This window comes from Lepidochelys kempii, chromosome 10, assembly GCF_965140285.1.
Source record: "Lepidochelys kempii isolate rLepKem1 chromosome 10, rLepKem1.hap1, whole genome shotgun sequence".
Classification (NCBI taxonomy): Eukaryota; Metazoa; Chordata; order Testudines; family Cheloniidae; genus Lepidochelys; species Lepidochelys kempii.
In genome coordinates, this window is record NC_136389.1 from 38,408,996 (window position 1) to 38,432,348 (window position 23,353).

The following is a 23,353-nucleotide window of genomic DNA, read 5'->3' on the forward strand; positions in this document are numbered from 1 at the left end:
AAAGAGATGTATCTTCCAACATATCCTGGATGTCACCGCTCCAAGCGTTTTGACTGCGATGATAGACAGCCAGAGCATTGTAGCAAATCATGACTTCGGTGTTCCTAACTTCTTGGGTCAAGCAAAATCCAGTAAGAAGCAAATTAGTCTGCATGCTAACATATGGCCAAAATGGTGAACTTTTCTTGCACTTGTATACTCAGTAAACGTCTAAGTTACTTTATTTCACTGATTGGACAATCCAAGGTAATCCTACGCAATGTATGTGTTTTTCCCCCTTGTTGGACAGTGGTGGGGAAACCAGATAGCCAAGTAACTGGCAATAGTGATTCATACCTGTGATAGTAATTAGTACTAACTGAGTTCTGAATTCACTTGAATTGTATGTACTTAGTGAAACTAGGGTCCAGGACTGTTTGCCGGTAACCTTGTCTAGATGATGGACTTAAAAAAAATCTGTCTTGCAAAGTGTGTGAATTCCAAACTTGTAATATCTTTTAACATTCAAAAGAACTAATCAGGAGTGCCTCTTATATTAGCAAGTTGAGCAGCAAGTACAGGTCCCCTTAGTTTTCATATTCTACTGATCCTGTATTGTAGTTGTACATTGTACTCCGAGGGAATTCTGCGCCAAAAAAATAAAAATTCTGCACACAATATTTTAAAATTCTGCAAAATTCTGCATATTTTATTTGTCAAAATAACACAGTATAATCACACCAGTTTCAATTATTTCTGGTCATTTATTTCAAAATACCTGTCAGCAACTATGTTTAACAATACAGACAACAAAAAAGATTCAGGAAATGTTTTTTAACAAATAGATTCTTTACTAGGCATATTAATACAGAACTTCGAGTAATAATTCATTTAAACTACAATACAGAACCACATTTCCTGCACCCCTCAGAAGAGACTTGCGGGAGTCAAAGATAACGGAGGAACTGAGAGAGAGGGAAGTAAATTGCTGGGAAGGAGCCTGGGTGTGAAATTGGAGGGTTGTTGGGTATGGTTGGGAAAAGTATGGAACAGGTTTTTTGGGGGGGCAGGGCGGGATTGGGAGGGAGCTTCTTCCATGCAGACCCTGGCTGACTCCTATCCTCTCCCATTCAGTCAGGCACATCTGCTCCTGTCCCAATGTTCCTGTACCCCATGTGTCCTTGCACCCCCTGACCACGTGTCCTCCCTCCCCCACATGTGTCCCTGTGGCCCTGCACCTCCCTCCCCTCTGTGGTCCTGTGCCTCCACTCCCATTCAGCCCCTGCCCCAGTTTGTCCTCCCCCACTGGCCCTTATGAGCCCCTGTCTGACCGCCCAGCACCGTATGCTGTCTGTTTCCTGACCTGGCGTGACAGGTGCTGCAAAAAAGGCAGGCTCTTTCTTTTCCCTTGCTGGCTGGGAGCTGCCGCTGTTCTATTGCCACAGCACCATCTGGGGGGCAAAAGGCAGAACTGCAGCAACATTTCAGCAGAGGCCTTTTTTTTCTGCGCAAAAAATTAAAAAGATGCGTGACTCATTAATTACGTGTGTGTAGTAGCGCAGAATTCCCTCAGGAGTATATATTGTTACATCTAGAAGGTGGTTAAATACATTTGCCCTTAAACAGTTCTTTAACTTTTGCCATCATCCCCACAATCAGTTCATCCCGTTAATTTTTACAGCTACAACTACTCTTATTAAAGAAGTGTGCTTGTCTGAGAGAGATAGATAAGATTTTTCAGTGCTGATGACCAGTTGCAAATGAAAGTAGTTCTTTAGCATGTGTTACAGCATGCTTCTCGGAAAACAGAAACAGCATGTAAAGGCTCTACAGTAAAATCCCTTTAAAAATTGATTGGTCTTGCCCCTTAAGATTAGGATTTTTAAGATGATTTCCATTTGTAAAGCACAGTTAGCATAGGTATTCTTCGAATGTTCCCTCTATACACAGAAGATGGTCACAGTTTGTGAGATCAAACAAGCCTTAGTTTTTAATTTAAAAATAAATGACCCTGAAAATTCAGCATTGGAAGAAGCCTATGTGCATATAAGTTCAGAAGTCCTTCCAAAGTAGATCGTCAGTTGTGGTCTGGATAAGCAGAAATGAATAAATGAAAGTAAAATACCTAAATCTGCAAGGTATGAAAGCTTCTTAGCTGCCAGTGTAGAGGCTTAAGAATCTGAGGAGCATGTGGCTAAACTTGAGTACTGGTGAAAATGCATATGGCTGAATTTTGGACTTATTTGTAGCCTGCAAATCAAAGAGAATTGCAATGGTCACCGCAGCATCAGGTATAAATATTTCTTGGTCTGATTTGTATGCCAAAGGGTTTTCTTTAACACTAGCTGTGGATATAAGCTGTAACATGCTACCACAATACAAATAAAATGCCCACACCAATGTATTCTGTTGTTGGAAGAAAAAATTACAGAAATTGACCCAAAATTTAGAAAAAATACATATATTAAATTTCAAAATGTACTGATATCTTCTAGAAAACTCAAGTGTGTGTGTGACTCAACACACAGACGTACGTATATTTGAGTTTTCTAGAAGGCATCAATGTGTCTTGAAACTTAATTTGATTATAGTTATAGACAGCTAACTTGAGTGGTGATGAAGTTGTGGGGTAATAGCAAATTGTCACCTCTAACTTCAGTTCATTTTGCTGAAACGTTTTGTTAAAATTCTGTGAAATCTCTTCTAAGTTTTTGATCTTGTATAAAAATGTTGCATTTCCAAGATATAAAGTCATAGCTATGAAATACATGCACTCCTCTGATTTAGCATTACTGTGAAATAGGACTTAGAGCTATCTGCAGTGAGATCTTTGTGTATTTGTTAAATATGTGGATTTTTGTCCCTTTCACTAAGGAAAGTTACTTGGTCTATTGCAGCTAGTGGCATATCTGCAGAGAGGGCGCTCTCTGTCTCATATTTCGCCTGATACCTATTTTGTTTTACAGTGTTTTCTCAAGGTCTGAAAAAATCCTCTCTGGAGCTTTATGGCTTAGTCTGTTATGGGGAACTAAGGAAGAAGATTGGGGGCTGTGAGTATGAATTTCCTCTAGTTCTTTTACTCTAGAATCTACCGTGAGGACTGGGCTTGACCTGTACTGTTGTGCTTTGGTTGCTTTCAAAATGTCTGCCTGTTGTATTGGTGCAATTCTGTGTAGTGTAGCTTTCTTAAGGGATTTTTTTCCCTAGAAGAATTTTTTTGGCCAGTCACATGGGATTCCCATTTTTCTTTAACATAATATTTATTTAGCTTTCTTTATGCAGATAATGCAGAAAACACAGGCCTGATTTTATTTTATTCTTCGAGTGCTTGTTCACGTTAATGCCAATTGGGGTGCACGCGCCGCATGCGTGGTCGTTGGAAACGTTTTCCCTCAGCAGCTCCCGTCAGGTCGGCTAGGGAGCCCCCTGGAGTGGTGCCCTCATGGTGCTCAATATATGACCCTGCTGACCCGATCCCCCTTCAGTTCCTTCTTACCATCTGTGGCAGCATTGGAACTGCATTTTGCTTGCAAGTGTTCCCTTAGCCTATTACCTAGTCCTACCCTGTTTTTGTTTAGTAGTTAATTGTTATTTGTAGTTTGATCCCACTCACCAAGTCTATACTTTCTCCCCTCATCCCACCTTGGGCTTCGGGGCATGCCTCAAGCCTAGGAATTTAAATCTTGCGGTATATGCAGAAAGTCTATGCCCAATAGCGATCCCCATGACTCGTGCCTGAGGTGTCTAGGGGAGTCACATCAGTCTGAGCACTGCAAGATTTGTAAGGCTTTCAAGCCCAGAACTAGAAAGGAATGCGACTTCTGTTTGAAGCAGTTGTTAATGGAAGCCACACTCCGTCCAGCAGCACCTGACTACCAAGGCCCGGGCCCGAGCTTGGTGCAGAGTGCTCTGGCATCGGTCCACAAATCGGTACCAAGGAAGGACTACGCTGTGAGGCACCCTTGGTAATGAAGATCCCCAGCACCACAGCAAGGAGCAGCGCCCCAGCACCGGTCAACATCTCCGATGGCCCACAAGCGCCATAAGGCAGCGGACAGAGGGCGCTCTCCTCAGAGATTGAGACCATCGGGGAGACTTTGCTGCCCCAGAGGAAGGACTCGACTTCCAAGCAGCAAGACCTTGTGCTGTTGACTCCAGCGCGCCAGGTGGCACCATTGAGCCTGGCACTCCGTGACTCTCTGACAGGGCAGTGCCTGGTCAAGGCGTTGGAGCACCCTTCCACCCCGGACACTTTTGAGGCTGCCAAAGAGCTTATAGAAATTACTGCACCTCAGCCCCTTGCTGTTAGAGAGACGCCTCTGGCACCGCCTAGATGGGTGCCATCTAGAGGTAAGCCCGCAATGATAAGGCTCTCCTTGTTGCCGGACTGGCACTGTTCCCGGTCTCCATTGCCGCAGCACTGCCCGGCGCTGGCCTTGGTACAAGATTGCCTAGTGCCGGGAGTTCAACAATTTGTGTCTTCGGCACCGAGGTTTTTGGCACCGATCGCGAACACCCTTGCTGGGCTGGCACCTAGACACAGCACCGAAGCACAACAGCCGTTCTTCAGCACCGTACATGTGGCACCAGTCTCGGTAGTGGGACTGCCAGCACTGATTCCCAACATGATTGTCGCAGCTCCGATCCCCGGCTTCTTTCTCTCGGCACCAACCGCCGGCTCAGGGATCGTCGGCACCACTGTGGTCATCGCCCTTGGGATCCTCTGACTCTGAGGCCGACTCCTATTACTCGTGGTACAATAAACATAGGTCGGATAAGCGCCAGAGACACGCACAGTCGGCCTTGCAGCCACAGTGGCCATCTGCCATGCAATGGTCCTTCTGGATGCCGTGGGCTTTCCATCAGGCCCAGGATACTCCTTCAAGAGTTTCTAGGTTGGTGGCATTGGGACATCATCCTTCCCGGTTACTGATGGATGGACCTGCTCCTTGGGTTACAGAGGCGACCCTATCCAGACTGCCTCCTCATACTACAGGGTAGTATGTTCCAGACCCACCCATAGCCCAGGTCACATCTGACTGTGTCGAACCAATGGACAAGTCCAATGCAACCCAGGGGCAACGTGGGCACATAGAGGGCCACGAGGACCCTGTATCCCCACTTGCTTTCTCGTCATCCTCGCCTGATGAGATTGTGGCAGGAGTGTCAGCTTCAGGTCATCTGCCCATTGACCACAGGGCACACCAGGACCCACTCCACTACATTGCCCGTAACATGGGCCTACAGGGGGAGGAAATCATTGAGTCAGAGGACCGGATGGTGGACATTATCGCCCCAGAAGGTCCTTCCAGGTGTCGTTGCCAGTCATTAAAACTATTCACGACAACTATAATACTCTGTGTCAGACTCCAGCCTCCATTCTGCCCACCGCCAAGAATGTGGAGAGAAATACTTCGTTCCCTCCAAGGGATACAAGTTTTTATTCTCCCACCCACACCCTTGCTCCCTGGTGATCTTGGCGGTGAATGAGAAGGAGTTCCAGGGGCAACAGGCACCGGGACCCAAGGCTAAAGAGGCCAAATGTACGGACCTCTTTGGCAGGAAAGTTTATGCTGTGGGGGGCCTACAACTGAGGCTAGCCAACCAACCAGCTATCCTCAGCAGATATAATTTTAACTCTTGGGACTCTGTCCAAATACAAGGAGTTGCTCCCCACTGAGTTGAAGGTGAAGTTCTCACCTCTGGTCGAGGAGGCAGTGGCCAGGACATCTCTGCAGGCCTCCCTCCACTTGGCTGACTCTGCAGCATGTAGCATCTCCTCTGGGGTGGTCATGAGGAGAACTGCATGGCTCCAAGCTTCCGGGCTTCCCCTGGAAGTTCAGCAGACCCTGCAGGACCTTCCCTTTGAGGACACAAGGCTGTTTTTGTACCAAACAGACTCAAGGCTTCACAGCCTAAAAGACTTGAGGGCAACTATGAAATCTCTGGGGATGCACACTCCTGCTACACAGAGAGAGCCCTTCAAGCCTCAACCCCAGCAGCAGCAGAGGCAATACCAGCCCTGCCCAAAGCAAGATACTTACTGCTGTAGGGGCAGGAACAATAGGCATAGACCTTCTAACCATCCCTCAGGCCAGGGGCAGGGCCCGACCAAGCCATTGTTGGGATCCAAGCAAGGATTTTGAAGGGACGCCCAAGGACGGCGTACCAGCCACTATCCCAGATCCTTCTCTCCACTTTCTGAATCATCTACCCCACTTCTACCGTGCATGGTCTCATATAACATGGGACCGCTAGGTTCTTCGCACAGTAGAAATGGGATATTTTCTCTAATTCTGCTCCTCCCCTCCTTTCTACCCCCCCTTCCCCGTCCCTCTTCAGGGACCCCTCTCACGAGCAACTCCTTATCCAGGAGGTACAATTTCTCCTCGCCGTAGGGGCAGTGGAGGAGGTTCCTCAGGAGCTATGGGACAAGGGATTCTGTTCACATTATTTCCTCATCCCCAAGGCAAAGAGGGGGTCTCAGACCCATCTCAAATCTGCAAGGACTCAAGCAGTTTATGGTAAAGTTGAACTTCTGCATGGTCTCCCTGAGCGCAGTTATCCCTTCCCTGGATCCGGGGGACTGGTATGCTGCCTTTGACATGAAAGAAACCTACTTTCATATTGCCATTTGGCCAGCCCACAGATGTTTCCTGAGGTTTGTTATCCACTGCATACAGTATCAGTTCACAGTGCTCCCATTCAGGATATAAACAGCCCCTAGGGTGTTCACCAAGTGCATGTCTGTGGTCATGGCCTTTCTCTGCAAGAGGCAGGTGTATCCCTACCTCGATGGCTGGCTACTGCAATGGTGCTCCAGGGAGCAGGTGGAGTCCCAGGTCTGGTTAGTCAGAGATGCATTCCAGAGATTAGGTCTCCTCTTCAATGTGGACAAGCCAACATTATCACGCACCCAGCAAATAGGATTCATTGAGGCAGTGTTGGACTCAGTTCAGGCAAGAGCCATACTACCAGAGACCAGATTCTAAACACTGTCAGACATCATTCAGACTCTCAGATGATACCCCACCACAACCACGAGGACATGCCTCAGTCTTCTTGGACACATGGCGGCATGCACCTGTGTGGTCAGGTATATCAGGCTGAGGCTCAGATCACTCCAGGCATGGTTTGCCTCATCTTATCACCCAGGTTGAGACAGTTGACTCAGTAGTAACTGTACCGGCACGAGCCTTAAATACCCTAGGCTGCTGGTTGGACCCTCGCATGGTCTGCGAAGGAGTCCCATTCAGCACCCCTCAACCGTCCATGACCTTAGTAACGGATGCGTCAGATCTGGGTTGGGAGGCCCACTTAGGAGACCTACAGACTCAGGGCAGGTGGTCGCAGTCCGAGATCCTGTTCCATAGAATCATAGAATATCAGGGTTGGAAGGGACCTCAGGAGGTCATCTAATCCAACCCCCTGCTAAATCCAATCCCCAACTAAATCATCCCAGCCAGGGCTTTGTCAAGCCTGACCTTAAAAACCTCTAAGGAAGGAGATTCCACCATCTCTCTAGGTAACCCATTCCAGTGCTTCACCACCATCCTAGTGAAATATTTTTTCCTAATATCCAACCTTGACCTCCCCCACTGTGACTTGAGACCATTACTGGAACCCCCCTTCAGGTAGTTGAAGGCTGCTATCAAATCCCACCTCACTCTTTTCTTCTTCAAACTAAATAAGCTCAGTTCCCTCAGCCTCATAAGTCATGTGTCCCAGTCCCCTAATCATTTTTGTGGCCCTCCACTGGACTCTTTCCAGTTTTTCCACATCCTTCTTGTAGTGTGGGGCCCAAAACTGGACACAGTACTGCAGATGAGGCCTCACCAATGTCAAATAGAGGGGAATGATCATGTCCCTCAATCTGCTGGCAATGCTCGTACTTATATAGCCCAAAATGCCGTTAGCCTTCTTGGCAACAAGAATTGAGTCTCTAAGGTGCCACAAGTACTCCTGTTCTTTTTAAGGGCACACTGTTGACTCATATCCGGCTTCTCCTTCACTGTAACCCATAGGTCCTTTTCTGCAGAACTGCTGCCTAGCCACTCGGTCTCTAGTCTGTAGCAGTGCATGGGATTCTTCTGTTCTAAGAGCAGGACTCTGCACTTGTCCTTGTTGAACCTCCACATAAAGGATCTCGGAGTGGTGAGACTAACCTGCTAGACATTCCATACCAGATTACAAGGTCAGCGCATGGCCATGGTGACTGACACTACCACCATAAACAAGCAGGGCGGAGCCCGCTCTTCCCCTCTCTGTCAGGAGGCTCTCCAGCTGTGGGATTTTTGTATAGCTCACTCCATTTACCTGGAGGCCTCCTATCTCCCAGGAGTACGGAACAAGCTTGCAGGCCACCTCAGCAGGTTGTTTTGCAACTACAACTGGTCTATCCGGCCGGACGTCATACATTCCATCTTCCAAAGGTGGAGGTTTTCCCGGGTAGACCTAATATTTTGCTCTTTCCAAAAGCATAATCTGGGCTCTGTCTCAGACGTGTTCATGCTACCCTAGGGGAACAGTCTACTGTATGCCTTCCCTCTGATACCACTCATCCACAAGGTGGTACTCAAGATCAGCAGAGACGAGGAGGTAATTCTGCTGGTCCCTGCATGGCCACACCAACACTGGTATACCATGCTTCTGGAGCTGTCAGTGGACACCCCAATCGAGCTGCCACTCCTCCCTGATATGATCACAAAGGACCACGGCCACCCGCTTCAACCGGACCTCCAGTCCCCACATCTCATGGCTTGGAAGCTTCATGGCTAAACCCAATGGAGCTCCAATGCACAGAATCACTGCTTGGTAGCAGGAAACCTTCCAACAGGGCCACTTACCTAGCTAAGTGGAAAAGGTTCTTGTGCTGGTGTGAGCACAGTTGCGTACCTCCGCTTCAGGCATCTATACTATTCATCCTGGAGTATCTACTGCAACTGAAGCAGCAAGGTTTGGCCGGATCATCCATCAAAGTACACCTCGCGGCCATCTCAGTGTTCCATCCGGGAGAGTTAAGTCATTTGGTATTCGCCAACCCTATGGTGGCCCCTTTCCTTAAGGGCATGGAATGGCTATATCCACAGTTCCATCCATCTACTTGGGACCTCAATCTGGTCCTACCTAGGCTTATGGGGGACCCATTTGAGCCACTGGCTACATGCTTCCTTCTGTATCTCTCATGGAAGATGGCATTCCTGGTCAGCCAGGAGGGTGTCAGAGTTAAAAGCGTTAACCTCTGCCCCCCCTACAGTCTTCCACAAAGACAAAATACAGCTCAGGCTGCACCCAGCCTTCCTGCGCAAGGTGGTATCCCAATTCCACATTGGCCAAAACATTTTTCTACCAAGTATCAGAGGGGGTAGCCATGTTAGTCTGGATCTGTAGAAACGGCAAAGAATCCTGTGGCACCTTATACAGGACTCTTTGCCATTTTTCTACCAGTTTTCTTGCACAGGAGCAGATGCTTCACTCACTAGATGTGCAGAGAACGCTAGCATTCTACACCGAGCGCACAAAGCCTTTTGGAAAGTCAAACCAACTGTTTGTAGCAGTGGCAGACCGGATGAAGGGGCTTCTGGTCTCCTCACAATGCATTTCTTCCTGGATCACGGACTGCATTCGTACCTATTATGACGTCGCCAACTTCCCAGCCCTGGCTATTACGGCCAACTCGATACGAGCTCAAGCCTTGTCTGTCGCTTTCCTGGTCCAGGTGCCCATCCAGGAGATCTACAGAACAGCAACCTGGTCCTCGGTGCACATGTTTACCACCCACTATGCCATCATCCAGCATTCTAGAAACAACACAGCTTTTGGCAGAGCGGTTCTCAAATCAGTGATTCCTTAACTCCAACCCCACCCCCATGGGAGAGCTTGGGAGTCACCTGATTGGAATCAACATGAAACACTCGAAGAAGAAAAGAGTTACTCACCTTCTTGTAACTGTTGTTCTTCGAGATATGGTGTTCTCGTCCATTCCAATACTCACCCTCCTTCCCCTCTGTTGGAGTAGCCGGCAAGAAGGAACTGAAGCAGGGTCATATATTGAGTGCCATGAGGGCGCCACTCCAGGCGGTTTGCTAGCTGACCCAATGGGAGCTGCTGAGGGAAGAAGTTTCTGACGACCATGCATGCGACGCGCACACACCTGATTGGACTGGCTGTGAAAAACACGTCTCGAAGAACAACAATTACAAGAAGGTAAGTAACTGTCCTTTCTTTTTTCTTTTTTTTTAAGAACCATCCACAGTTTTACAGGTGAAATACATGTGATTTATATATCTGGCTACCTGGTGGTTCCTGAAAATCAAGCAATTAAATATATAAACTATATCACTTGCATCTGCCATTATTTGTGCCTCCAAAATGAGAGTCTGGGATGATGCTGTTCTCCAAGTCGGGCCTTAAATCTTTATATAATAATAAATACTTAATGAATAAACATTACCAGTCTTAATCAGCAATAAAAACTTTAACTGTTCAGTAAGATGCATTCTAAATAAATCAACTTCTTTAACCCTGTCTGCACTATGTGTCCTATGTGTTTCATTCAGTCTGGTCTCAAGCATTTTTGGTGGGACCAGTGCCCTAGCAGGGATGGTGTAGCATCTATGTGTATAGCTTTGCTGGTGGGGATGTGGGAACTAAATGTAGAATGTTCTCAACTTTTATTTCCTTTTAAAGACTGGATTATTTATAAAATAACAAAACAAGAAGGCATAATTGGTGGATCATTTGAATTCCCTACAGTATAGTGTTGCACCTGGGGACTTCTTACTACATTCTCTCCTCACTGTGGGATTTTACTTTATTATCTCATGAAATGGACTGTTGGGACTGTTTAGACTGTTCATACTCACTTTATTCTGTTAGTTCAAAGATCTCCAGTGTGCTCATCAATCTTGGAGAAGCAATTTTGATCTGCTTCATGACAAAGGTAGGGCAGGTTGCATTGTCAATAGAAAACACCAACAGTGTATTTCCTGCTTCTCCACACCTTGTCTTAGAATGACCAGGAGCATCAACTGACCCCACCTTGGCTGTGACAGGAAATCAAGTGTCGCTCAGTCATCTTGGTGATGCATGCATGTTGTCTGTGCAACTATGTATTATCTAATAATTTTTTTGCATCCTCTTATGTACCATCTTCACCCTCACCTTGAAAATTCTTTGTTTCCATTTGCCCAACAGACTTGAGCAGCAACCTCCCCTCCCAGGTATTATCGCAGGTCTACCCTGTTGCTTGCCAGAATCCGCTTATTTCCCTTTCCTTTGGGAACTAGGTGGTTGTCTGCATTCCCAGAAATTGCAGATGCCATGGAAGGATGAAAGTGTATCAGGAATGACTTCCAGCATTGCTGGGGAAAGGTCAATTCCTCTGCAAGTAGGTTTAGGCTTTGCTATCTTAGAGGATATAAATCAAGTTGTCATAATATGTGTTTCAAAATGTGCAGTACATTGCATAGGACGTGGGTGTATGTGGGTTTTTTTCTTGTATTGCATCCAAACTTGTGAAGGTTTCAGGCTTCTCCATAGTGCTGTGCTGCCTTAGCAACAGAGCATGAAGAGCAGGTATCTTTGCTGTCAATACTGCAGTGTCAGATCCACACCCAGAAACCTAAGGCCTTTGCAGAACTGATGAACTTTTCTTTTTTAATCTGTGTCTGAAATGTAATTAACACAGCAAGGTGTGTATAAACCCTACTTGTCTTGCTTAAACTGAATTGTACTATACTGAGGCATATGAATAGAATATGTTCAGGAACTTTTTTGTAGCCCTGGTATTTTTATGCTAATCAAAAGCATCTTCCCATTGTAATACAACATCATAAACTATAAGGCAAGCAGACATGATTATCATTTCTGTGTCCTATTATTTAATTCTTAATATAGTGTGTTGTGTTTGTTTTCTTTTTCACTTAAAGGTATGGATGATAAAAATGCAACAAAACTTAATGAGCTCATTCAAATTGGGTAAGTGTAATTTTTTTTCGCAACTAATAAAATCAGATCATAAAGCAGCTTGATTGCTGAGTTGATGGCCCAGTGCAGGGAGCATTTATTACTTTGTAAGGGCTGTAATTTGATTTAATATGCTGAAAAACATGAAATAACCTTGTTTCATATTTTCCCCTACCTTTTCCTGAGAGGCAAACTAATTTAAATAGTAAATACACCAGGGTAAAGTTTAAGACATTCCCTGATAGTGTGTGAATGCTTTGTAGAAGATGTCTTTTTTTTTTTAAGTTGATTGAATGTACAGAATATGACTTTCAGCACTGATACTACTGTGGTTTTAGGCCTTCACACAGCTCTGCCAATGTACCTTAGGTCTCGATCCTATTAACACTTATGGATGTACTTGACTGTAAGCATGAGTAGTTTCCTTGACTTCAAGCAGGATTGGGGCCTCACTCCTGAACTGCACTATCCCCTAGATTATATAAGTGGTAGGAAGTTCTACTACTTTTAGAAATGAATGCATGAAATACTTCTGGAGGGGGCAGGGGAAGTAAGTAATTGAATTGTTCTGCTTTTCAATGCTGACAGCTTCTTCAAGTCCTTTCCTTGTACACAGTTATAATGAGCCTTACAATGGAGCATTTGACCTCCCCTCTTAATGACTTCCCATCTCCAGGGTGCACTTCTTTTGTAAGACTTGCAATAGGATCACAAATCTTGGAATAGCCTGATAGCTGTTCTGTTAACTAGATAGTTTGCTTCTGTCTGTTAAAATTAGAGCAAAAGTGATGTGCTAAAAATTACCACTTGGGTTTGCTCTTGTGTGCCAGCCATGTAATTTTACATATAATCCTTTTTTAAATTTTGAGATTTTTAGTCTGCTTTTCTTTTTTTCTTCCCATCACTGTTTTGCTTTGATAGCTGTTTTGTGCTCTTGCACAAATGTTCAGTTAAACATTTTTTAATAAGCATAACTGTATTAGAGTATATGAACAGTTTCACCAGTTGTAGGCCTGTTTAGTTACTGCATTTGTGTTAAGGGAGTACTAGTGATATTTTTATTTCAGGCATTTCTAAATGGCTCATTATTCTAACACCTAGACTTTAGGAAATAGGTATATGGTGAATTGGGGATCTCTTATAAAGTCAGTGTCATCCAAGTACTCTGAGCAGCACAACATAATGACAAGAACATGTTCATTTTTAGCAAATTTAGGCCCCGTCCTGTAGTGTGATGTTTACAGGCTCAGGGGTTTTCCTGTCAGTGTTACTTTGCTGGACTGGGGCCTTAGTTTTCATTAATCTTATCTGTTCTAACCAAATGGTGATTGTCTGGGAGAAAGTTAGATATTTATCTTACAAAGATTTTGTCTCCTATCCAAGCATTTCAGAAGTGTGGATCCTTGCACTTAAATATATTTATACTCCAGGGCATATTAAGAGATTGAGTTTTGATAGGTTTTACTTTTCTTATTGGGAAATCCAGAATTATTCACTCTTTGGCAGATGAAATAGCACAGATTGACTCTGCTCTTATCAGGCAGAATAGGGACATCCTCTTTCTGCCCAAAAAGTATCCTGTCATTCCGATGAGCAAGCTGCACAAAAGCAGCGTGTAAAATTATATTTCCATTACCCAAATAGTAGTCTGTGTACATTAATCCAGGAAAGATGGGTAGAGACACAGCCCCCCAACTCCACATGCATAGTCAAATACAATATGGACTAAAACCTTCTTTCTCCAGCTCACTGTGCTGTGGAAGTTACCCCACGTCCTGTTAGAAAGCCATAATCACACTCTTAGTCACAGGCGATCTTTCTCTTCCCCCTTCCCAAACACAACAGGAAACATATATATGAAAGTAGATTATCTCCACAGTCCCCATATGAGATAGGTAAGTTTTAGCCTTATTTGACAAGCGGGGAAACTTTGAGATGCAGAGGAACAGTGAGGAGCTACCCAGCAAGTTACTGGCATAGCTGGGACTTGAATTTAGGGTCTTGACGTCTTTCATTCTACTTAGACCATGCAGCATCTCTGACTTTCCACAAGATCCTCACTCATTATTTATCAAAACTAAATGACTAGATATGTTGGTCAGAACCTTTGCAGCTGAACTGAAAACCAGGGCCGCAAATAGCAAGTATTGATCGGGGAAGGGGTTGGAATGGGGACGGGGAAGGGGTGGGGCAGGGGCAGGGGTAGGGCCTCATGAAAAGGGTAGAGTGGGAGCGGGGCCGGAGCAGCACAGGGGTGGGGGGATCAGTGATGCGGCCCTTGGGCCAATGTACTTGTCCTCATGTAGCCCTCATGGTCATTTTGAGTTTGAGACCCCTGACCTAGCTCCATTCTCTTTGGAACCCTCCTTCAGGTAGTTGAAGGCTGCTATCAAATCCCCCCCATCATTCTTCTCTTGTGCAGATTAAATAAGACTAATTCCCTCAGCCTCTCCTCATAAGTCATGTGTCCCATCCCCCTAATCATTTTTGTTGACCTCTGCTGGACTTGCTCCAATTTGCCCACATCCTTTCTGTAGTGGGGGCCCCAAAACTAGACGCAGTACTCCAAATGTGGCTTCACCAGTGCCGAATAGAAGGGAATAACAACTTCCCTCGATCTGCTGGCAGTGCTCCTACTAATGCAGCCCGCTATGCTGTTATTCTTCTTGGCGACAAGGGCACACTGTTGACTTATATCCAGCTTCTCATCTGTAATCCCCAGGTCCTTTTCTGCAGAACTGCCGCTTAGCCAGTCGGTCCCCAGCCTGTAGCAGTGCATGGGATTCTTTCTTCCTAAGTGCAAGAGACTGCACTTGTCCTTGTTGAACCTCATCAGATTTCTTTTGGCCCAGTCCTCCAATTTGTCTAGGTCACTCTGGACCCTATCCCTACCCTCCAGTGTATCTACCTCTCCCCACAGCTTAGTGTCATCCTCAAACTTGCTAAGGGTGCAATCCATCCCATCATCCAGATCATTAATGAAGATGTTGAACAGAACTGGCCCCAGGACCGACCTCTGGGGCACCGCTTGATACCAGCTACCAACTAGACATCGAGTTGTTAATCACTACCCATTGAGCCCAACGATCTAGCCAGCTTTCTGTCCACCTTATAGTCCGTTCATCCAATCCATACTTCTTTAACTTGCTGGCAAGAATACTGTGGGAGACCGTATCAAAAGCTTTGCTAAAATCAAGGTGTATCACGTCCACCACTTTCCCCTCATCCAGAGAGCCAGTTATCTCATCACAGAAAGCAATCAGGTTGGTCAGGGATGACTTGCCCTTAGTAAATCCATGTTGACTGTTCCTGTTCACCTTCCTCTACTCTGAGTGCTTCAAAATGGATTCCTTGAGGACCTGCTTCACGATTTTTCCAGGGAATGAGGAGAGGCTAACCGGTCTGTAGTTCCCTGTATTCCCCTTCTTTCCTTTTTTAAAGATGGGCACTATGTTTGCCTTTTTCCAATCATCCATGACGTCCCCCGATCGCCACGAATTTTCAAAGATGATGGCCAATGGCTCTAGAATCATAGAATATCACGGTTGGAAGGGACCTCAGGAGGTCATCTCGTCCAACCCCCTGCTCAAAGCAGAACCAATCCCCAACTAAACCATCCCAGCCAGCGCTTTGTCAAGCCTGACCTTAAAAACCTCTAAGGAAGGAGATTCTACCACCTCCCTAAGTAACTCATTCCAGTGCTTCACCACCCTCCTAGTGAAAAAGGTTTCCTAATATCCAACCTAAACCTCCCGCACTGCAACTTGAGACCATTACTCCTTGTCCTGTCATCTGCTACCACTGAGAACAGTCTAGATCCATCCTCTTTGGAACCCCCTTTCAGGTAGTTGAAAGCAGTTATCAACTCCTCCCTCATTCTTCTCTTCTGCAGACTAAATAAACCCAGTCCCCCTCAGCCTCTCCCCCTAAGTCATGTGCTTCAGCCCCCTAATAATTTTTGTTGCCCTCCACTGAACTCATTCCAATTTTTCCACATCCTTCTTGTAGTGTGGGGTCCAAAACTGGACAGTACTCCAGATGAGGCCTCACCAATGTCGAATAGAGGAGAACGATCACATCCTTCGATCTGCTGGCAATGCCCCTACTTACACATCCCAAAATGCCATTGGCCTTCTTGGCAACAAGGGCACACTGTTGACTCATATCCAGCTTCTCGTCCACTGTAACCCCTAGGTCCTTTTCTGCAGAACTGCTGCCTAACCATTCGGTCCCTAGTCTGTAGCGGTGCATGGGATTCTTCCGTCCTAAGTGCAAGACTCTGCACTTGTCCTTGTTGAACCTCATCAGATTTCTTTTGGCCCAATCCTCTAATTTGTCTAGGTCCCTCTGTATCCTATCCCTACCCTCCAGCATATCTACCTCTCCTCCCAGTTCAGTGTGATTTGCAAACTTGCTGAGGGTGCAATCCACGCCATCCTCCAGATCATTAATGAAGATATTGAACAAAACTGGCCCCAGGACCGACCCTTGGGGCACTCTGCTTGATACTGGCTGCCAACTAGACATGGAGCCATTGATCACTACCCGTTGAGCCCGACGATCTAGCCAGCTTTCTATTCACCTTATAGTCCATTCATCCAGCCCATACTTCTTTAACTTGCTGCAAGAATACTGTGGGAGACCGTATCAAAAGCTTTGCTAAAGTCAATGAATAACATGTCCACTGCTTTTCCCTCATCCACAGAGCCAGTTATCTCGTCACAGAAGGCAATTAGATTAGGCAGGCATGACTTTCCCTTGGTGAATCCATGCCGACTGTTCCTGATCATTTTCCTCTCCTTGAAGTGCTTCTGAATTGATTCCTTGAGGACCTGCTCCATGATTTTTCCAGGGTCTGAGGTGAGGCTGACTGGCCTGTATTTCCCAGGATCCTCCTCCTTCCCTTTTTTAAAGATGGGCACTACATTAGCCCTTTTCCAGTCGTCTGGGACCTCCCCCGATCGCCATGGGTTTTCAAAGATAATGGCCAATGGCTCTGCAATCACATCCGCCAACTCCTTTAGCACCCTCGGATGCAGCGCATCCAGCCCCATGGACTTGTGCTCGTCCAGCTTTTCTAAATAGTCCCGAACTACTTCTTTCTCCACCGAGGGCTGGTCACCTCCTCCCCATGCTGTACTGCTCAGTACAGTAGTCTGGGAGCTGACCTTGTTCGTGAAGACAGAGGCAAAAAAAGCATTGAGTACAACTAGCTTTTTCCACATCCTCTTTCACTAGGTTGCCTCCCTCATTCAGTAAGGGTCCCACACTTTCCTTGACCACCTTCTTGTTGCTAACATACCAGAAGAAACCCTTCTTGTTACTCTTAACATCCCTTGCTAGCTGCAACTCCAAGTGTGATTTGGCCTTCCTGGTTTCACTCCTGCATGCCTGAGCAATATTTTTATACTCCTTCCTGGTCCTTTGTCCAATCTTCCACTTCTTGTAGGCTTTTTTCCTTTATGTTTAAGCTCAGCAAGGATTTCACTGTTAAGCCAAGCTGGTCGCCTGCCATATTTACTATTCTTTCTACACATCGGGATGGTTTGTCTCTGTAACCTCAATAAGGCTTCTTTAAAATACAGCCAGCTCTCCTGGACTCCTTTCCCCCTCATGTTACTCTCCCAGGGGAGCCTGCCTATCAGTTCCCTAAGGGAGTCAAAGTCTGCTTTTCTGAAGTCCAGGCTCCATATTCTGCTGCTCTACTTTCTTCCCTTTGTCAGGATCCTGAACTCGACCATCTTATGGTCACTGCCTCCCAGGTTCCCATCCACTTTTGCTTCCCGTACTAATTCTTCTCTGTGTGTGAGCAACTGGTCCAATAGAGGTCTGCCCCTAGTTGGTTCCTCCAGCACTTGCACCAGGAAATTGTCCCTTACACTTTCTAAAAACTTCCTGAATTGTCTGTGCATTACTGTATTACTCTCCCAGCAGATATCAGGGTGATTGAAGTCTCCCATGAGAACCAGGTCCTGCGATCTAGTAACTTGCATTAGTTGCGGGAAGAAAGCCTCGTCCACCTCATTACCCTGGTCTGGTGGTCTATAACAGACTCCCACCACGACATCACCCTTGTTGCTCACACTTCTAAACTTAATCCAGAGACTCTCAGGTTTTTCCTCAGTTTCATACCAGAGCTCTGAACAGTCATACTGCTCTCTTACATCCAATGCAACTCCCCCACCTTTTCCGCCCTGCCAGTCCTTCCTGAATAGTTTATATCCATCCATTACAGTACTCCAGTCATGTGAGTTATCCCACCAAGTCTCCGTCATTCCAATCACATCATAATTCCTTGACTGTGCCAGGACTTCCAGTTCTCCCTGCTTGTTTCCCAGGCTTCTTGCATTTGTGTATAGGCACTTAAGATAACTCACTGATTGTCCCTCTTTCTTAGTATGAGTCAGGAGCCCTCACCTCTTGCACTCTCCTCCTGCTTCCTCCCGGTATTCCACTTCCCCACTTACCTCAGAGCTTTTGTCTCCTTCCCCCGGTGAGCCTAGTTTAAAGCCCTCCTCACTAGGTTAGCCAGCCTGCTTGCGAAGATGCTCTTCCCTCTGTTTGTCAGGTGGAGCCCGTCTCTGCCTAGCACTCCTTCTTGGAACACCATCCCATGGTCAAAGAATCCAAAGCCTTCTCTCCGACACCACCTGCATAGCCATTCGTTGACTTCCACAATTCAACAGTCTCTACCCAGGCCTTTTCCTTCTATGGGGATGATGGACAAAAACACCACTTGCGCCTCAAACTCCTTTATCCTTCTTCCCAGAGCCACATAGATACTCACCAACACTCAGATACTTACCAACACAGCCACCCTAATGCAGCGCTTAGCGTACCTCCTCTCAGACAGATCCCAGGCAAACTCCCTCTGTTAGCCTCTCTGCTGTTTGCCGCTCGGCTGGTTCGCAGCTGACTGGCTTTTTATAACAGTCAGGCCCACTCAAGGCTCACCTGGAACAAAGCACTCCCAATTCACACTTTTCAAACAAACAACCAGCACTCCTCCTCCTTGGAACTCCATCCCATGGTCAAAGAATCCAAAGCCTTCTCTCCAACACCACCTGCATATCAATTTGTTGACTTCCAGAATTGGACGGTCTCTACCCAGGCCTTTTCCTTCCTAGGGGAGGATGGATGAGAACACCACTTGCGCCTCAAACTCCTTTATCCTTCTTCCCAGAGCCACGTAGTCCGCAGTGATCCACTCAAGGTCATTCTTGGCAGTATCATTGGTGCCGACGTGGAGAAGCAGCAAGGGGTAGCGATCCGACAGCTTGATGAGTCTCGGCAGTCTCTCCGTCACATCGTGAATCCTAGCTCCTGGCAAGCAGCAGACTTCTCGGTTTTCCCGGTCGGGGCAGCAGATAGATGACTCAGCCCCCCTGAGGAGAGAGTCCCCGATCACCACCACCCACCTCCTTCTCTTGGGAGCAGTGGTCGTGGAACCCCCATCCCTAGGACAGCGCATCTCATGCCTTCCAATTGACGGAGTCTCCTTCCCTCAGATGTATCATCTAGTCCACTCTCCGCATTAGTACCTGTGGTGAGAACATGACAATGGTTGCTTACCTGTATCTGTATTGTTGGTACATGGCTCCCCTTTCTTCTGGAGGTCACATGCTGCCAAATTTCTTCACCGTCCTCCTGTCCCCGCTGCGCAGCCTGCTCTGAATCTTCAGAATGTTGTGCCCGTAGAAGCAGATCCTGACGTCTGTCCAGGAAATCTTCAGTTTCTCTTATGCAACGCACGGTCAATACTTGTTTCTCCAGACCTTGAACCTTCTCTTCCAATATGGAGACCAGCTTGCACTTTGTACAGACAAAGTCGCTTCTGTCCTGTAGAAGAAAGACAAACATGGCACATCCAGTGCAAGTCACAACAGCTGAACACGCCCCCATCCATATTACCTTCCTTCTACGAGCTTCCTCAGGAGTTGTAGTAACTACTCACATCACATCAGCCAACTCCCTGATCACCCTCGGATGCATTGCATCCGGCCCCATGGACTTTTGCATGTTCAGCTTTTCTAAATAGTCCTTAACCTGTTCTTTCACCACTGAGGGCTGCTCACCTCCTCCCCATAATGTGCTGTCCAGTGCAGCAGCCTGGGAGCTGACCTTGTCTGTGAAGACCGAGGCAAAAAAAGCATTAAGTATTTCAGCTTTTTCCACATCATCTGCCACTAGGTTGCCTCCCCTATTTAGTAAGGGTCCCCATTTTCCCTGACCGCAACCTTGTTGCTAACATACCCGTAGAAACCCTTCTTGTTACCCCTCAAATCCCTTGCCAGCTGGAACTCCAATTGTGCTTTAGCCTTCCTGATTATACCCCTGCATGCTCGAGCAATGTTTTTTATCCTCCCTAGTCATCTGTCCAAGTTTCTACTTCTTGTAAGCTTCTTTTTTTGTGTTTAAGCTCACTGAAGATTTCACTGTTAAGCCAAGCTGGTTGCCTGCCATATTTGCTGTTCTTTCTGCACATTGGGATGGTTTGTTCCTGCACCCTCAATAAGGCTTCTTTAGAATACAGCCAGCTCTCCTGGACTCCTTTCCCTCTCATATTAACCTCCCAGGGGATCCTGCCCATCAGTTCCCTGCGGGAATCAAAATCTGGTTTTTCAGAAGTTTTTCTGCTGCTCTCCTTCCTTCCTTTTGTCAGGATCCTGAGCTCGACCATCTCATGGTCACTGCTGCCCAGGTTGCCACCCACTTCTACTTCCCTGTTTGTGAGCAGCAGGCTAAGAGGAGCACGGCCCATAGTTGGTTCCTCCAGCACTTTCACCAGGAAGTTGTGCCCAACACTCCAAAAACTTCCTGGATTGCCTGTGCACTGCTGTATTTCTCTCCCAGCAGATGTCAGGGTGATTTTGAAGTCCCCAATGAGAACCAGGGCCTGTGATCTGGAAACTTCTGTTAGTTGCCTGAAGAAAGCCTCGTTTACCTCATCCTGGTGGTCTATAGGAGATGCCCACCACAACATCACCTTTGTTGCTCTCGCCTCTAAACTTACCCCAGAGACACTCAACAGGCTTTTCTCCAGTTTTATACTGGAGCTCTGAGCAATCATACTGCTCACTTACATACAGTGCAACTCCTCCACCTTTTCTCCCCTGCCTGTCCTTCCTGAACAGTTTATACCCATGCATGACAGTGCTCCAGTCATGTGAGTTATCCCACCAAGTCTCTATTATTCCAATCACATGATATCGTATTAGAGTTATTAAAAGTGATACTGGCGGATTTAGGCCCAAATTTTATGTTTTGTTTAGTAAACAAAGGTTTTACAAAGCCTAGGCTCAAGATAAATGTTCCTTTTGGATTTTTTTAAATTCACTGAACGCATATGTGGGGGATTTAAACCTACTCTGTCTGTGTTTGTAAATCCAGTGTGAGTTGTGTGTTAGTTCATAAAGACTAGAAGGGGAAACCAAGTAATCTGTTAGAGGAAGGATGAACCAGTGGGCGGGACCACTAGCCTAGCAAGTGGGAGGTTTATGTTCAGGTACCTGCTCTGTCACAGACATCCTGGGTGAACTTGAGTAAGTCACTTAATCTCTGTGTGCCTCTAGTGCCAGCACAGGGCAGTGTGCTAATGTTAAATGTATTAGAGATTGTGTGGTGCTTGGATACTGTGGTCATAGGGGCTGTAAGTGGGTAGATGGATGTGTCTAAACTGAGAGAAATTCAAAACAAAAACGGCATCAATGGTAATGTGTACAGCATCTCTGACAAATCAGAGAATTCAAATACATTGAATAATAATAATGTTAAAAGCACAAGTAAGAAATTTTTAATTTTGTGTCCATTTGATGAATGCTTGCATTCTCAGTTAAACTCAGAGGGTTGCTTTGTTTGGTGTAAGAAAGATATTGCAAGGTGCTGTGCTTGAGTTCCCTTTGATTTTGCTGGGAGTTGGGTGCTTGGACATGCTGTAGGATTAGAATTGTCATTTGACATTCATGTTTGATAACTCTCAATTAATCTCTCAATACCTAAATCAAATTGGAATCTATACTGCAGAAAGGCCGCAAACATCACAAGCTCTATTTCAGCAGATAGTACACATCCACAGCATTTCCTAATACTAAAGATTCTTAATCATATTTTGTGTAATATCAGTTTTTAAATATTCAGCACTTTGTTAGGTTTGGAAACATCTGTGGTTAAAAGAAACCAAGAGCTAAGAAGGAAGAGCATATTTTTAAGATAACTACTTTAGTTGCAGGCTGTTTCTGTTTTGATACTCATTAATCTGTCATGTTCTTTTAAATTAATTAAGCTACTCCTCCCGCTATCCCTGCTGTGCCATATGTTTGCATTAGGAAGTTGCCTCCTTCAGCCGTATTTAATTTTACACTAGTTTAAAGTTGCAATAACTGATTATTGGACTCCTTCCTAGATCATTTAAAAACATCATGCCTTACTGAAAAGGGAGAAAGAGAAATCATTCCACCACCTCAGGACATGTAATCTTGGAGGAGAGCTCTTTTCTTTCATTTTAAAGGAGGGTAAAGAGTAGAAATTTTGAGTGCTAATGTCATGAATTAGTATCCACGGGCAGACATGGTGAATTTCCATGTGAATATATTGATGTAGCATTCTTCATCTCCCTCTCATCCTTTTTAGATAAGCTACCTGGGGTAAATAAATAGTTTTAGTATATAATAATTTGGTGGAGCACAACTTGATCGCTTGCTTCCAAACTGTTGTAGCCCATGAAATACATAGGGTAGCGTGATGTGGTCATCCAGCAGTAGTGCAGTCAGTAGTTTTGCCTTTATCTTATTTCCTCGATCCTTGGTTTATTTTCTTTTCCTTTATTTGCCCTTTCTCTGCTGTCTCTACACTTCTTACGTCTGATGTGTTGCAGAGAGAATCATGCCTAGGATCACATGGTATACTGGTCAGCTATCCTTATTTTTGTAGCCAGATACATGTATACAGTCCCAGAGTGATGTTTCAGTAGCGGTTGCTGCTGTTGAGTTACTGCTGCCCAAAGTGTGTCTGAGCAGGCGGCAGACAGCCGAGCAGGAAGCATGGCAGGTAGCCTATTATACATGGCAGGTGCAATGTGCATAAATGTTTTGTGGTATTCATAATGCAACAAAAAATACAAACAATAACCCTAACCTTTTTTCTTTTGCTTGGATCAGTTACATTATTATAAGAGATGCAATAAATTGGCAAAAAGTGGTAAAATATTTCTTCATTTTTCATTTCCTGTCTCCCTATACATTTAAAATCTGTTGTGGGGGTTCAGAAAATCTGATTTTTATTGACAAACAAAGTGTGACCTTATCTTAGAATTTCTTAGTGTTTGAGTTTTTTGGTAAAACTATAGTGATCTGTTAGAGTGGCTGTTGCATTTTTACGACCCTAGCTCCAGTTAGTACCTTGAAATTAT

At 45.6% G+C, this 23,353-nt stretch overlaps 1 protein-coding gene across 4 annotated transcripts in view; it reads left to right on the plus strand.

Annotated features, from left to right (window-relative positions):
- The window catches only part of CRAMP1 (cramped chromatin regulator 1), a 121,095-nt gene that overhangs the window by 17,090 nt on the left and 80,652 nt on the right, over positions 1-23,353 (plus strand). For all 4 annotated transcript variants that reach the window (XM_073362971.2, XM_073362970.2, XM_073362972.2 and 1 more), the window contains exons 5-6: positions 2,946-3,029; positions 11,910-11,958. In XM_073362971.2, coding sequence (XP_073219072.1) covers positions 2,946-3,029; positions 11,910-11,958 — 133 coding nt within the window. The remainder of the gene's footprint in view (positions 1-2,945; positions 3,030-11,909; positions 11,959-23,353) is intronic.